At 53.9% G+C, this 15,285-nt stretch overlaps 1 protein-coding gene across 1 annotated transcript in view; it reads left to right on the top strand.

Annotated features, from left to right (window-relative positions):
• LOC133749863 (lysosomal alpha-mannosidase-like) overlaps positions 1 to 12,206 on the top strand; it is a 29,339-nt gene extending 17,133 nt beyond the window's left edge. Inside the window, exons 9-24 of the mRNA XM_062179225.1 lie at positions 73 to 193; positions 270 to 348; positions 528 to 637; positions 1,025 to 1,132; positions 1,439 to 1,555; positions 1,942 to 2,127; positions 3,474 to 3,571; positions 3,652 to 3,778; positions 4,944 to 5,062; positions 9,702 to 9,803; positions 9,966 to 10,053; positions 10,181 to 10,261; positions 10,387 to 10,614; positions 11,128 to 11,283; positions 11,419 to 11,521; positions 11,960 to 12,206. Of these exons, the coding sequence (XP_062035209.1) occupies positions 73 to 193; positions 270 to 348; positions 528 to 637; positions 1,025 to 1,132; positions 1,439 to 1,555; positions 1,942 to 2,127; positions 3,474 to 3,571; positions 3,652 to 3,778; positions 4,944 to 5,062; positions 9,702 to 9,803; positions 9,966 to 10,053; positions 10,181 to 10,261; positions 10,387 to 10,614; positions 11,128 to 11,283; positions 11,419 to 11,521; positions 11,960 to 12,147 (2,011 nt within the window). The 3' untranslated portion in view covers positions 12,148 to 12,206. The remainder of the gene's footprint in view (positions 1 to 72; positions 194 to 269; positions 349 to 527; positions 638 to 1,024; positions 1,133 to 1,438; positions 1,556 to 1,941; positions 2,128 to 3,473; positions 3,572 to 3,651; positions 3,779 to 4,943; positions 5,063 to 9,701; positions 9,804 to 9,965; positions 10,054 to 10,180; positions 10,262 to 10,386; positions 10,615 to 11,127; positions 11,284 to 11,418; positions 11,522 to 11,959) is intronic.
• Positions 12,207 to 15,285: the final 3,079 nt, after the last annotated feature.

Raw genomic sequence — 15,285 nt, 5'->3', positions numbered from 1 at the left:
TTTGGAGGTCCTGGGGGGCCGGGGAGTTGGCACGTCCCGCGCCTCGTGACTCCGCCCTCTCCACCGGCGCAGGTCGCTGAAAGAGGACGACTTCTTTCCCTATGCCAATGGCCCCTACCAGTTCTGGACCGGCTACTTCTCCAGCCGGCCGGCCCTCAAGCGCTATGAGCGCGTCAGCTACAACTTCCTGCAGGTGGGCGGCGCTGGCGGGAGGGGGCAGCCAGGAGGCCCCTTAGACCAGGAGCCTGAACTTGTGCACTGCTCCCCAGGTGTGCAAGCAGCTGGAGGCGCTGGCGGGCCCTGCGGCCAACGTGGGCCCCTATGGGTCAGGAGACAGCGCTCCCCTAGGTAGGGGTCGGCCGGCGCGGGAGTGGGGACGGGAGAGGGGCTGCAGGTGGGATCCAGCCCTGCGTTTCCCCAGGTCCCTTAGCGCCCTTAAGATGCCCTCTCCCAGGGGACTTTTCTTTCTTTTCGGGGCTGGGCCGTGAGTGCTATGCAGACCCTGCCCAGCCCCTGTGTGCCCGCAGAGGAGGCCATGGCGGTGCTGCAGCACCACGACGCCATCACGGGCACCTCCCGCCAGCTCGTGGCTGAAGACTACGCACGCCGGCTGGCTGCCGGCTGGGGGCGCTGCGAGGTGCGCCAGCCGGGGGCCCAAAAGAGGAAGAGGCAGAGAGAGGAAGGGGCGGGGCCTAGGCTGGGAGAGACCAGGTGGATACTGGAAGAGGCGGGGTCACAGAGTGTGGGCAAAGGCAGACGCAAGTGGCCTCTTGGCCTGGGAGAGTAGGGTCAGCGTCAGGGCCTTGGGGGCGAATGGGTGTTGAGAGAAAGGGGCGGCGATGGTATAGGGAGGGTGGTGAAGTGGACCCTCTAAGGGCTTCTGACAAGGGCAGGGCGAAGAAGGGAAGGAGCGAGGCCTGGGTATTGGGGCCTGGTTGAGTCTGGCAGGGGTGTGGCCGGGATGAGGGGGATTGAACCGGGGTGTGCGTTTAGAGCGAGGCCGCCCCGTGGCGCTGCTCCCCAGGTTCTCCTGAGCAACGCCCTGGCGCGGCTCAGCGGCTCCCAGGAGGCTTTCTCCATCTGCCCGGAGCTCAACATCAGCGTCTGCCCGCTCAGCCAGACGTCGGCGCGCGTGAGCCGGGGTGGGGGCGGGGCGGGAGGCAGGTGCCTTGGGCGGGGCCCCAGGGGGAGGTGACCCCTCAGGTGGTGGGTCAGGGCGAGGAGGAGGCAGGGCTGCAGCTGATGGCTCTTGCAGGGGAGGTTAGGTAATTTATATCTTCGGCCCTTCTGGGTGAGATTTCCTGAGGATCTGCTACCCCAGGGCAGGACAGAGACCAAGGTGGAGGTTGGCGACCACACCAGGGTCACCAGTGATGTCGCCACCCAAGGTTTAGAGAATGCGTGCTGTGACCCCGCCCTGCCTGTCCCCCTCCCCCAGTTCCAGGTCACCATTTACAACCCCCTGGCCAGGAAGGTGGGCCGCATGGTGCGGCTGCCGGTCAGTGCAGGCGCTTTCCTCGTGAAGGACCCCAGTGGCCATGCTGTGCCCAGCGATGTGAGCCCCTTCAGGGACTGTCACCCGTGGACACCCATGGGCACGGCCCTCCCCCTCGTGGTCACCTCCTGTCCCTGCAGATCTCTGCCCACTCTGGCCCTTAGCATCAGCCCCCCTCGGAGCATCTCTCCCACCTGAGTTGCCCCCTTTAATCCCCCCAGGACATTTCCTCCGTGTTTCTGGAGAGCCCCTGCCTCCCAGACGGCCTCCTCCCTTGAGCCTCCTCCTCCCCTGCAGTCCTTCCTCCCTCCATTGCCTCCCCCGTCTCTCTCCTCCCTCCCCAGGGCTCCCTCCCCTCCTTGAGTTTGCTGCCTGCTGTACTGAGTGTGATGCTTTCTGTGCGCACCCAGTGCCTCTTGGCTCAGCTTCCCCCTCCCTTCCCCGAGGTGCTGCTGCTGCCCCAAGCAGAGGGCCAGAAGCCCAGCCCAGAGCTGCTGTTCTCCGCCTCGGTGCCAGCCTTGGGCTTCAGCATCTACTCCGTAGCCCGAGTCTCTCTCCAGAATCCCAAGGCCCACAGCCCCGAACCCATCCTCCAGAAGTCCAGGGCTGGTGTCTTGGTTATCCAAAACGAGGTGAGACTCCTTTTATATCCTTTTCCCTTGTGTCGTGGTGAGCTGTGTGGGCTCTGGGTTGGTGGTTTCTATCTTTGTGGTCTACCACCACCTCACTGCCCTGGTGGTGTGACCTTGTGTGTGTCTCCTTCATGTGAACCTCAGTGTCTTTCTGGGGGCTGTTGTGAGGTCCCAGCGTGATTGTAGGTAACATGAAGAGACTTGTGACAGCCTAGTGCAGGTGGAGGAATCCAATTTTGTGTATGTATTGAATTTGAAGATTAAATTGGAGTTCATGTATTTGTGGGGTCAGCACTGTGGTGCAGTAAGTTAATCCTCTGCCTGTAGTGCCAACATCCAATATGGGCACTGGTTCTAGTCCCGACTGTTTACTTCTGATCCAGTTCTCTGCTGTGGTGGAGAAAGCAGAAGATGACCCAAGTGCTTGGGTCCCTGCACCCATGTGGGAGACCCGGATGAAGCTCCTGGCTTCAGATTGTCACAGCTCTGGTCATTACTGCCATCTGGGGAGTGAACCAGCAGGTGGAAGTCTCCTCTCTCTCTCTGCCTCTCACTGTTGGCAACTCTGCCTCTCAAATAAATAAATAAATAAATATAATTTTTTTCAAAAAGTTTGGGTATTTGAGAGGCAGAGTCACAGATAAGGAAAGGGGGTGGGGAGAAAGAGAGAGAGAGAGAAAGAGAGAGAGAGAGAGAGAGAACCTCCATGTTCTGGTTCACTCTCTAAATGGCCACATTTGCCCCTGCTGAAGCCAGGAACCAGGGACTTCATCCAGGTCTTTGATGGGCAGCAGCAGCACAGCCCCTTGAGCCATTTAGGGCTGCCTTCCCAGATGTGTTATCAAGAAGTTGGATTGGAACCAGAGTGGCTTGGAGTCGAACTGTAGCTCTGAAAACAGGTGTCCACCTCTGAATCAGTGATTTAGTTTGCTGCACCACAGTGATGGCCTCTGTGTTGTCTTTAGATGTTAAAAGAAACGAAACATTCATGGGGCCCTTAGAGCTCCTGTGGGTGCTGGCTTCGTGGTGGCTGTATCAGATTCCCAGGCTGTGTCTCCTGAGAGTGATGGGAGTTGGGATGTCCCAGGTGCCCCCAGGCAGTTATGGGGGACAGAATGTGAGGCATGAACATAAAAGTGAAGACCTGTCAGGGTCCAACTGTGTCGTTCCTGGAGGGCTGTGGAGTGACAAAGGTGCAGCTGTTAGGATTCTCTAATGAGATCAAGTTTGAGGAGTGATAGGGGGAAAGGAGGAGGCGAGACTGCAGGTCCTCAGCTCTAGGAGGAACAGAGCTGCCATTGGCTAAGGCTGCTGTCATTCATATGTGTCCACCTTTCTCTGTCCAGTACATCCGGGCTACATTCAGCATCAAGACAGGTTTCTTGATGCAGATTGAAGACATGGAGCAGAAACTTGTGCTCCCCGTGAGCCAGTCATTTTTCTGGTGAGAGGGGAATCATCGGCCAGGGAGGGGGTGCATAGAGCTGGAAGCCCTTACCTGACTCTCACCTGCCCTGACTATAGGTATAATGCTAACCCATGGGACTTGGAAAACATTGATGTCTCTGGTGTCTCTGGTGCCTACATCTTTAGACCCAGCCAACTGGAACCATCCCCAATGAGCAGCTGGGCTGAGATCCACCTGCTGAAGGTCCGGGGCCAGGAATGATGATGACTGGGCAAAGGGGGTGGAGGGTGGGGGTGTAGGGTATGGCAGGGGTGTGCCAGGTGTGAGGTGGAGAAGGGAGAGGGTTCCCACCTCCCTCAGATAAGAGGGTTGAGACCTAAGAGGGGGTGGGTTGTCTCCCGAGGAAGCACCCATGAAGGCATTCACACCTGCTGTGGGTGTCAGGACTACTCTTAGCACTGGAATTCAGGGCTGGGGTCCTCCCACTTGGACCATGAATGGAGAGAGCCCAGTACAGGTACTTGCAGAAGTCAGCAAGGTCTGTGGAAAGCGGAAGTGATCCTGGGAGTGGAGATTTGAGAGTTGAGACTTGGGTAGATGCCTGAGTGAGTGGCATTCAGTGTAGGCACCTGCTGGGAAGGGCATTTTTCCCAGGCCTTGCATTGCTGCTTCCTCTTAGGTTGGGAGAAGGACAGACAATGGGAAGACTCACATGTGTGCAGGCCCAGGAGCCTGGTAGATGACATTATTCCTCTTGACGTGAATGTCGTTGTGCCAGTTCGTGAGATTGGGATACAGTTTTGCCTGTTGTGCCTGATGGTCCAACTACACCGTGTCTCAAACAAGATGGATGAAACAGGAAGCCAGGCCACTCCATCTGGGGCCAGCAGGATGGATCCACAGTCACCCAGGCCTGCTCTGTCTCACCACACAGCTTTCTACAACATGCGGCTTCCTGGAGATCCAAAATGGATCTCCACCTCCAGCCATCACATCTACATTTGAGTCAGTTGAAAGGGAGAGGGTAGGCAACACTGTTCACAGCACCATGGCCATTTTCCATGGGGGCAGGCTTCGGTCACACAGCTAATAACAGCCTCTGAGAAGATAGGACAAGAAAGTCTTTTCCAGGTCTCCCCATGCCAAGCTCAGCCTCTGCTGTAAGCAGGAGAGGTGGAGAATTGGTGGACCATGAGCGCATGTGTCCTCCTCTGGAATTCTATGGCAGTGACTGAGAGGGAAGTGTGGACTTCACATCCAGGCAGGTCCTGGTAATGGCTAGGATTCCTGTGCAGTTTTGGGGTTGACCTGATGGAAGCTTCTGGAGGGTTTACAGCAGGGGGCATTTGCACGGCTCTCCTTGCCCAAGGGTGGGCTGACCCCCACCCTCTGCCCTGTGTGTCCTCAGACGCCCTTGGTGCAGGAGGTGCACCAGAACTTCTCAGCCTGGTGTTCCCAGGTGGTTCGCCTGTACCGCGGACAGCGCCACCTGGAGCTGGAGTGGACCGTGGGGCCGATACCTCTGCAGTGAGTACGAGCGCTGATACTTGGGCTGTGGGTGAAAGTAGAGTGAGTTTTCTTTTTGAAAAAAAATGTTTTTGACAGGCTGAGTTAGACAGTGAGAGAGAGAGAGAGAAAAGTCTTCCTTCCGTTGGTTCACCCCCCCCCCAAATGGCCGCTACAGCCGGCGCACTGTGCCGATCCGAAGACAGGAGCCAGATGCTTCCTCCTGGTCTCCCATGCGGGTGCAGGGCCCAAGGGCTTGGGCCATCCTCCACTGCCTTCCTGGGCCACAGCAGAGAGCTGGACTGGAAGAGGAGCAACTGGGACAGAACCGGCACCCCAACCGGGCTAGAACCCAGGGTGCTGGCGCTGCAGGCAAAGAATTAGCCTAGTGAGCCGCGGCACCAGCCTCTTTTTGAAAATTTAAAAACAGAAGAGACTGGCTTCAAGGCACAGTGAGTGGAGTGGCAGCTGGTGATGTCAACATCCCATGTCCATGGGCCTGTGGAGCCCTTGACTATTCTGCTTCCTATGCAGCTCCCTGCTTGTGTCCCTGGGAAAGCAGCAAATTATGGCCAAACTATTTGACTTCCTTTCCCTTCCATGGAAACCTGAATGGAGTTCCAGGCTCTTGGCTTCGCCCTTGCTTAGCCCTGGGCATTGTGCCCATTATGGGGATGAACCATCAGATGTTAGAATTCTTTGTTGCTTCTTTCCCTCTCTCTGTGTCATTCTGCCTTTGAAACAAAAATAACCTGAATCTTTGAAATCTTTATTTATTCATTCAAAAGGGAGAGAAATGGAAATAGAGAGACAGAGATCTCCCCTCCAAGGGGTTACACAGAGAGACAGCAACAGGTAGACAGATTTCTGTTATCCACTAGTTGATACTCCAAATGCCAGAAAGAGCTGGAGCCAGGACACATGAAAGTCGGGAGCTGAGAATTCAACCTGGGTCTCTTGAGTGGGTGGCAGAGCTGTCCTTACTGCCTGTCAGGGTCTGCATGAGCAGGGAGCAGGAGCACTTCTGGTTGCCTCTTCACTTTGCTGAGTGCTTCTTTTGCAATGCACAAGCTTCTTAGCTTGATGTAATCCCATTTGTCAATGTTGGCTTTGGTTGCCTGTGCTTCTGAGGTCTTTTCCAAGTAGTTTTTGCCTATGGTAACAATTTGCAGAGTTTCCCCAGTGTTCTGTAGTAATTTGATGGCATCAGGTAGTAGATTTAGGTCTTTGATCCATTCTTAGTGGATGATTGTGTAAGGTGTATGACAGGGGTCTTGCTTCACACTTCTGTAAGTGGAGATCCAATTTTCCCAGTACCATTTGTTTAAAAGACTGTCCTTGATCCAGGGATTGATTTTAGCTCCATTGTGAAAGAGAAGTTGGTTGTAGATGCATGGTTTAGTTTCTGGAGTTTCTATTCTGTTCCATTGGTCTACATGTCTGTTTTTGTGCCAGTACCAGGCTGCTTTGATTATAACTGCCCTGTAGTATGACTTCAAATCTGGTATTGGGATGCTTCCCCTCAGCTTTGTGTTTGTTGTAGAAGACTGCTTTAGCTATTTAGTATTTCTTGTGTTTCCATATGCATTTCAACATCATTTTTTCTAGATCTGAGAAGAATGTCAATTTTTTGATTGGGATTGCAGTGAATCTATAAATTTCTTTTGGTTGTATGGACATTTTGTTGATATTGATTATTCCAATCCATGAACATGGAAAATTTTTCCTTTTTTGGTTTCTTATTCTACTTCTTTCTTTAATGTTTTATACATTTCTTTTTTTTTTTTTTGACAGGCAGAGTGGACAGTGAGAGAGAGACAGAGAGAAAGGTCTTCCTTTGCCGTTGGTTCACCCTCCAATGGCCGCCGCGGTAGCGCGCTGCGGCCAGCGCACCGCGCTGTTCCGATGGCAGGAGCCAGGTGCTTATCCTGGTCTCCCATGGGGTGCAGGGCCCAAGCACTTGGGCCATCCTCCACTGCACTCCCTGGCCACAGCAGAGAGCTGGCCTGGAAGAGGGGCAACCGGGACAGGATCGGTGCCCCGACCGGGACTAGAACCCGGTGTGCCGGCGCCGCAAGGCGGAGGATTAGCCTGTTGAGCCACGGCGCCGGCTAATGTTTTATACATTTCATCATAGAGATCTTTGACATCCTTGGTTAGATTTATTCCAAAGTATTTAATACTTTTTGTAGATATTGTGAATCATATTGATCTTAGAAGTTCTTTCTCAACCATGACTTTGCCTGTATATACAATGGCTATTGATTTTTTGTATTGATTGTATATCCTGCCACATTACCAAACTCTTTTATGAGTTCCAATAGTCTCTCAATGGAATCTTTCGGATGCCCTATATATAGAATCATGTCATCTGCAAATAAAGATAGTTTGACTTGCTCTTTCTCAATGTGTATCCCTTTGATTTCTTTTTTCTTGCCTATTGGCTCTGGCTAAAACTTCCAGGACTATATTAAATAGCAAAGGTGAGAGTGGGCATCCTTGTCTGGTTCCAGATCTCAGTGGGAATGCTTCCAACTTTTTGTCATTCAGTAGGACGCTGGCTGTGGGTTTGTCATAAATTGCCTTGACTGTGCTCAGGAATGTTCCTTCTATACCCAATTTACTTAAGGTTTTCATCAGGAAAGGATGTTGTATTTTATTAAGTGCTTTCTCTGCATCTATTGAGATAATCATATGATTTTTATTTTCCAGTTTGTTAATGTGATGTATCACATTGATATATTACTGTTGAACCATCCCTGCATCCCAGGTCTGAGCAAATGATCTTTCTGATGTGTTGTCTGATTCAGTTAGCTACTGTTTTGTGGAGGGTTTTTGTATCTATGTTCATCAGGAACATTGGTCTATAGTTCTCTTTCTCAGTTGTATCTTTTTCTGGTTTAAGAATTAGGGTGGGGGCCAGCACTGTGGTGCAGTATGTTAATGCTCTGGCCTGAAGTGCTGGCATCCCATATGGGTACCAGTTTGAGTCCCGGCTGCTCCACTTCCAATCTAGCTCTCTGCTATGGCCTGGGAAAGCAGTAGAAGATGGTCCAAGTCCTTGGGCTCCTGCACCCACCTGGGAGACCTGGAAGAAGCTCCTGGCTCCTGGCTTCAGATAGGCACAGCTCCAGCCATTGCAGCAAATTGGGGAGTGAAGCAGCAGATGAAAGACCTCTCTCTTTCTCTCTCTCTCTCTCTCCTCTCTCTGTGTAACTCTGACTTTCAAATAAATAAATAAATAAATAAATCTTTAAAAAAAAAGAATTAGGGTGATGCAGGCTTCATAGAAGGAGTTTGGGAGGATTCCCTCCCTTCCCATTGTTTTGAGTAGCTCGAGAAGAATTGGAATTAGTTCTTTTTTTTTTTTTAAAGATTTATTTATTTATTTGAAAGGTAGAGTTACAGATTGGCGGAGGGAGGGAGGAAAGGAGGGAGGGAGAGAGAGAGAGAGAGGTCTTCCATCCACTAGTTCACTCCCAAGATGGCAGCAATGGCTGGAGTTGCACCGATCCAAAGCCAGGAGCCAGGAGCTTCCTCCAGGTATCCCATGGGGTGCATGGGCCCAAGGACTTGGGCCATCTTCTACTGCTTCCCTAGGCCATAGCAGAGAGCTGGATAGGAAATGGAGCAGCTGGGACTTGATCCAGAGCCCATATGGGATGCTGGCACTGCAGGTGGCAGCTTTACCTGCTAAATGACAGTGCTGGTCCCGGAGTTAGTTCTTTTTTATAAGTCCGGTAGAATTCAGCAGTGAAGCCATCCAGTCTTGGGCTTTTCTTTGTTGGGACGATCTTTATTACTGATTCAATTTACATCTTGGTTATTGGTCTGTTTAGGTTTTTATGTCTTCATGAGTTGGTATGAGTGGATTGTATGTGTCCAGGAACGTATCCATTTGTTCCAGATTTTCCAATTTGTTGGCATACAGCTCTTTGTTGTAATTCTTGATGACTCTTTCATTTCTGTGATATGTGTTGTTACATTACCTTTTTCATCTCTGATCTTGTTAATTTGGGTCTTCTCCCTCTTATTTTGATTAATTGTGCCAATGATGTATCAACTTTGTTCATTTTTTTAAAAGACCAGAGGCGTATTTCACTGATCTTTTGTACTTTTTTGTTTCAATCTTGTTTATTCTCTAATTTTAATTATTTCTTTCCTCCTAATTTGGAGTTTGGTTTCTTATTCTTTTTAAGTCTTTGAGATGCATTTATTGCTCATTTATTTGGTATGTTTCCAATTTCTGCATGTAGGCACCAACTGCTATAAACTTCCTTCTTAACACTGCTTTTGCTGTGTCCCATAAGTTCGTATTGTCAACTTCATTTGTTTCCAGGAGTTTTGTTATTTCTCTTTCAATTTCTTCTATGACTCATCATTCATTCAGGAACATGCTGTTCAATCTCCATATGTCTGCATATGCTCTAGAGATTCTTGAGTTGTTGATTTCCAGCTTCATTCTATTGTGGTCAGAGAAGATGCATGGTATGATTTCAATTTTTTTGAATTTGCTGAGACTTGCTTTATGGCCTTGCATAGGGACTCACTCTGATATGGGACACTGGCCAATCCTTTGGTGTCTTCACTTCTGCTCCAAACACCTCCTACAGAGTGAGTTTAGTTGAGGCTCATGAGCTTGCTATCTTGTTGGGTACAGTGACAGTTTTGGGAAGGAAGTGATCAGTCGCTTCGACACACCGCTGGACACCAAGGGCTACTTCTACACGGACAGCAATGGCCGGGAGATCCTGAAGAGGAGGTGAGGGGGACACAGGGCACCCACGGGGCAGTGGTGATGTGTGGGGGCCAGGGGTGGGGGCGCTGGCTGATGGTGTGAATGTGGGAGGGAGAGGAAGAAGGAAGAGAGCAGACTGGGGGAGCCAGTCCCCCAGCCTGACAAAATGATCTCCCCCCACCCCAGGAGGAATTATCGGCCCACCTGGAACTTGACCCAGACAGAGCCAGTGGCGGGGAACTACTATCCAGTCAACACTCGAATTTACATCACGGTACCCTCCCCCACCCTGCACCTCCCGGGGTACAGATTGGGGAGTGCTCCTCACTGGCGGCATCTCCCAGGTGCCGGGGGCTGGGGCTGGCTCCCCACCCCACCCTCACACTCACCCCTGCCCCCAGGACGGGAAGAAGCAGCTGACGGTGCTGACAGATCGCTCACAGGGGGGCAGCAGCCTGCAGGACGGCTCCCTGGAGCTCATGGTGAGTGGGCGGGGGAGCTCCAGCCATGCAGGGGTCCTCACACCAGTTCCCACACTGACCCCCTAAAGACAAAGGACAAGGACACCCGGTGCCTCCTTACCCTCTCCTGGCCACACTCTCTCCAGGTGCACCGAAAGCTGCTGCTTGATGATAAGCATGGACTGGGGGAGCCGCTGCTGGAGGAGGGCTCGGGGTCGTGGGTGCGAGGGCGCCACCTTGTACTGCTGGACGTGGTGGGCAAGGCGGCCGTGGGGCACCGGCTACTGGCACAGAAGGAGGTCCTGGCCCCACAAGTGGTGTTGGCCCCGGTTACAGGCACCCCCTACCACCCAGGAGCCGCCCAACGCACACAGGTGAGGGGCTGCATGGTGGGCAGTGAGTTGGGATTGCAGTGGAGCCTGAGCCCGGAGCTGGCCTGGGTACAGGTTGTCTGTGGCTCAGCTGCGATCCACCTTGCTGAACCTTAAATTGACCTCGGGAGGCAAAAGCCAGGTCAGCAGCTAGGATAGCTCCTGCCCAGTTCCCTCACATGGAGCCCCAGCTCTAACCCCTTGGCACCGCTGCATCTCAGGTGAACCCCACCTTCTCAACCGTTCTCCTCTCCCAGGCTCCGCCTTGCCTCACCCTCCCCTGACGCCCCGCCTCTCCCTATCTTCACCCCTGCCCTGACTCTAATTGGACGTATGGTCAGATCAGTTCCACCTTTCTGAGACCCACATAGCTGGGACCATCCCCCAACTAATGGCTGCCCCATAGTGTCAGTGGCTCAGTCTTGCAGGACCCTGTCCATGCCCCTCTGCTGAGCCCCCACCACCTTCCTCCAAGCCATGCCCCTCTCTGATCAGTCCACTTGTGTCTCCTGGCAGTTCTCAGGGCTGCACCGGGAGCTCCCGCCCTCCGTGCACCTGCTCACCCTGGCCCGCTGGGGCCCAGAGACGCTGCTGCTGCGCTTGGAGCACCAGTTCGCCAGCGGGGAGGACTCAGGCCACAACTTGAGCTCCCCCGTGACCTTGAATTTGCTGGTAAGGAGAGCAGAGGTGGGAAAGAAACAGGAGAGAGGAGAGACAGAGAGAGGGTGAAGGAGAGAGAGAGAGAGACATAAAGAGGGGATACCTGGTTTTGCCCCTACTGACCAAGCCCATCCACGGTTCTCGCAGGACCTGTTTTCCACCTTCACCATCACCCGCCTGCAGGAGACCACACTGGCGGCCAACCAGCCCCGGGCCAGCGCCTCCAGGCTCAAGTGGACATCAAACTCTGGTGGGCACCTAGTCTGGGTGGGGTGGGTTCCTGCCTGGGGCTGGCAGCTGGGGGTGGTATATGAGACATGGGAATGTGGGCCAGGATCCAGTGTAGAACCCGAGGACCCTGGGCAGATCCAGGCTTGGGGCTTCAGGGTCCAAAGTACATTGAGCACAGTAGCAATAGAGAATTTGGTCCCAGGAACAAAGATTTGAGGGACTTCATGGGTTTCTAATTCTCCAAAGGTATCCATCTCCCCTGGGGTGGCTTTGGGTGTGTGAGGGCGAGGGCCAGCCATTGCAGAGGAAGGTCCACCCAGGGAAGTCATGTAGGGATCGGGTTTGAGGCTCTGGGGATGGGTTTGTTGGTGCAGAGTGTAGACAGGCCCAGGGGAGGGAGTGACTGGGTGATGACGTCTGCACCCCTTCACTCTTGCCCTCCACTGCTCCTCTTCAGGCCCCATAAGGAACCCCCCTGTGCACCGTCCTGACCCGGCTGCCATCACTCTGCAGCCCATGGAGATCCGCACTTTTGTAGCTGTGGTTGAATGGAAAAGGATGCCGGGGCCCTCGGGGACACCCCCCTCAAAGCCTGAACTCTTCCCTCTTCTCTTTGCCACTGCGGCTTCTGCCACCACCCACTAACACGATTAAAATGGCGTCACCAAGGGTCGGGTCTCCGTTGGCCTGGTTGTGGCACCTTTTGGAGGGAAGTAGAATCTATAATCTAAAATGGTCACCAAACATAGCTGAGGTATTTTTACTTTTTAGTTTTTTTATTTTTATTTTTATTTATTTATTTATTTTTTTAATTTTTGACAGGCAGAGTGGACAGTGAGAGAGAGACAGAGAGAAAGGTCTTCCTTTTGCCGTTGGTTCACCCTCCAATGGCCGCCGCGGTAGGCGCGCTGCGGCCGGCGCACCGCGCTGATCCGATGGCAGGAGCCAGGGGCTTCTCCTGGTCTCCCATGGGGTGCAGGGCCCAAGGACTTGGGCCATCCTCCACTGCACTCCCGGGCCACAGCAGAGAGCTGGCCTGGAAGAGGGGCAACCGGGACAGGATCGGTGCCCCGACCGGGACTAGAACCCGGTGTGCTGGCGCCGCAAGGCGGAGGATTAGCCTGTTGAGCCATGGCGCCGGCACTTTTTAGTTTTTTTTTTTTTAAGATTCATTTATTTAAAAGGCAAAGTGACAGCAAGCGAGAACGAGAGAGAAGAGGAAGAAGAGAGAGAAGTCTTCTATCTGCTGGTTCATTCTCCAAATGACCTTAATGGCCAGGATCCTGGAAGTCCATCCAGGTCTGCTATGGGGTGTGCAGGAGCCCAGGTACTTGGGCCATCCTGTGTTATTCCCCTAGGTGCACTAGCAGTGAGCACGACCAGAAGTGGATCAGCCAGGAGTCAAGCCATCGCTCGGATAGGAGACACCAGCCTAGAAAACAGCAGCTGTATCCCCTGTGCCATAAGGCTCTTTGTCCCGCCCAGCCGAGCCTTTTGCAGGGAGGTCTCTTCCAAGCCAACGCTCATATCAGACCTTGTGTCTGCAGCACCCAGCCCCACCCATCTCCCCTTTTCCCACCTCTTGCTTTGTTTCTCCCTGCTCGCAGGCCCTGGCACAGCCATCTCAAGCAGCTACCAAAGGAGGGCCTGTGCTGGACCTGGGCACAGGGAACCCAGGCCCTTCCTGAGCTGGCCTTGGGGGAGGAACCGGGGAGGTCCTGGAGCTGGAGGTTGAACCTGTGGCAGGTGCCAGTAGGGAGGCCTCAGACAGGTGTGGGCTTCCCAGGAGGCAGAGGCGCAGAGGTTGGCGTAATGTACACTTATGGCGTGTTCTGGTGTCTGTCACCAAGGAGATGCTGTGATTTAAGCTGAGGTTCAGAGTAGAAAGGGAGTGACATCCCCTCCCATCAAATACCCTTGGTCAGGCCCTTTGTGGCTGATGGATGTGAGAGTGGACATCCTGGACTTGCTAGAGGTGTTCTTGGTTAGTAATGACGATCTGATCGCAAATAAGATAAAGCTCACCATCATAGATGGTGCAGCCCAAGTTGTCCAGATTTCTGAGTTGCAGGAGTGCTCTTTGGACTTGGGATTACATGAACCTATTGAAAATGTAGCTGCCTGTGGTCCCATAGGCGGGCACTGGCCTAGGGAAGCCAAGATGACCCATGGAGCTGCCCCGGGTCATCCTTTGATCTCCTACTATTGGGTCTGACCCCTGGATCCATCACCAGGAGTGCCTTTGAGGCCTCGCTGTGACAGGCTCGGGCTCTCAGAGGGTCCCGGTTGTGGGAGGGCATCCTGAGGTTTCCGTGACCTCTGAGGGAGCCAGGGTCTGGCCTGGGTCAGACACGGAAGCCAAGAAGGACAGTGTCACCCAGTCTCCGCTCAGCCTGGGACCCTGTCCACAGAAACATCCCTCTAAAACATGTTTTTAAATTATTTATCTGTAAGGTGAGAGAGGGTTGGAGGGAGAGAGAGATACCAATTTTCAACCACTCAGGAGTCTGGGCTTTGGTTTTCTTAGTAGAAAGATGAGGACCTGGCTGGACTGGTGGGACCTGGAAGCCACCAGGACACTTTGTTGTCCCATTGGCCTGATCCCCACACCCTCATCAAGCCCTGCTCCAAACGCAGCTTGGTCCCTCCGAAGTCCTTCCCTGATGGTCGATGAGACCCGCTAGGATCCAGCCATACCCACTTAGAACATCCGGCATCCTCAGGGAAAGCTGAGACCTCTAATCTCAAGGGCATAGAGTCGTTCCCAGGCCCCCACAGGGGTGGCGAGAGGCTGAAGGCGCCCCTGGGCCATCCCAGGACCATGGTCCACTGCGTTCAAGGAAGCCAGGCTGACATAGCACTACAGCCACACTCCTTGTGACCGCTGGCCAAGCTTGAACCCCGCCCCCTCCAGCGCCGATTGGCCAGGTCCGGTTCTGGGGGCTGGGTGACGTCTAGCCCTGGTGGGACCCAGGAACCCTCCTGCAGTCCCGGTGGTGGCTGTGGCAGGGTCAGAGCACTGGAGTCATGACTGCCATCGCAGAGGCTTCGGGAATCCACGCTGGGGGCTGCGGGGACGTGGGGCGAGCCTGGTGGACACCACTCCCGCCTCTGTCTTTGCTCTTTCTGCTGTTCATGGCAGCGCGCAGCACACGCTCCAGGATACCAGGTGAGCGAATCCCTGGGATGAATCCAAAGCCAACCAGGGAGAGGAGGGGCCGTGGGTGTGGACGCTCCTAATGGCTGCTGACTCCACAGTGAAGTCCGGGCTGTCACGAAGCGTGGTGGTCTCTGTCTCTCCTGTGTCGCCAAACTGCTGGCCTCTGTATGTCCTAGACTGTAATTGGAAGGCTGTGTGGGGCTAGGAGATGCGGTGTATGGGGGGAGGACGCTCAGTGAGAGCCGGGGCTGTGGAAGCCACCTCTGTGAAGTCCACCCTGACTCCTCCACTTCCTGTGGCTACCTTACCCAGGTCGCTGCCCTCTGTGTGCCCCAGGACGCTGAGCTGAGAACTTGGGACACTGCTCCCAGCCTCAGCCCGTGGGTCAGCTGTGTGCGGGGCTGAACGCACCTCAGCCAGGGCTCTGATGATTTTCCCGGGTGAGAGGGAGAGCTGCGCTGGGGGCTGTGCGGGGTGGGAGCTGTGCATGTGCGCGCCAGGATGCGTGTGTCCTGCCTGGGAGGGCCTGGCCTCCTCTGCATACAGGCTCAGTTCGGGGCCTCCAACCAAACCCCAGTGTCAACCATGCTGTCCCCTGAGCCGGGCCCTTCCCCACTCCCCTC

The sequence above is a fragment of the Lepus europaeus genome, chromosome 20, assembly GCF_033115175.1.
Source record: "Lepus europaeus isolate LE1 chromosome 20, mLepTim1.pri, whole genome shotgun sequence".
In the NCBI taxonomy this organism is placed as follows: domain Eukaryota; kingdom Metazoa; phylum Chordata; class Mammalia; order Lagomorpha; family Leporidae; genus Lepus; species Lepus europaeus.
This window is presented reverse-complemented; position numbering and strand designations above follow the sequence as displayed.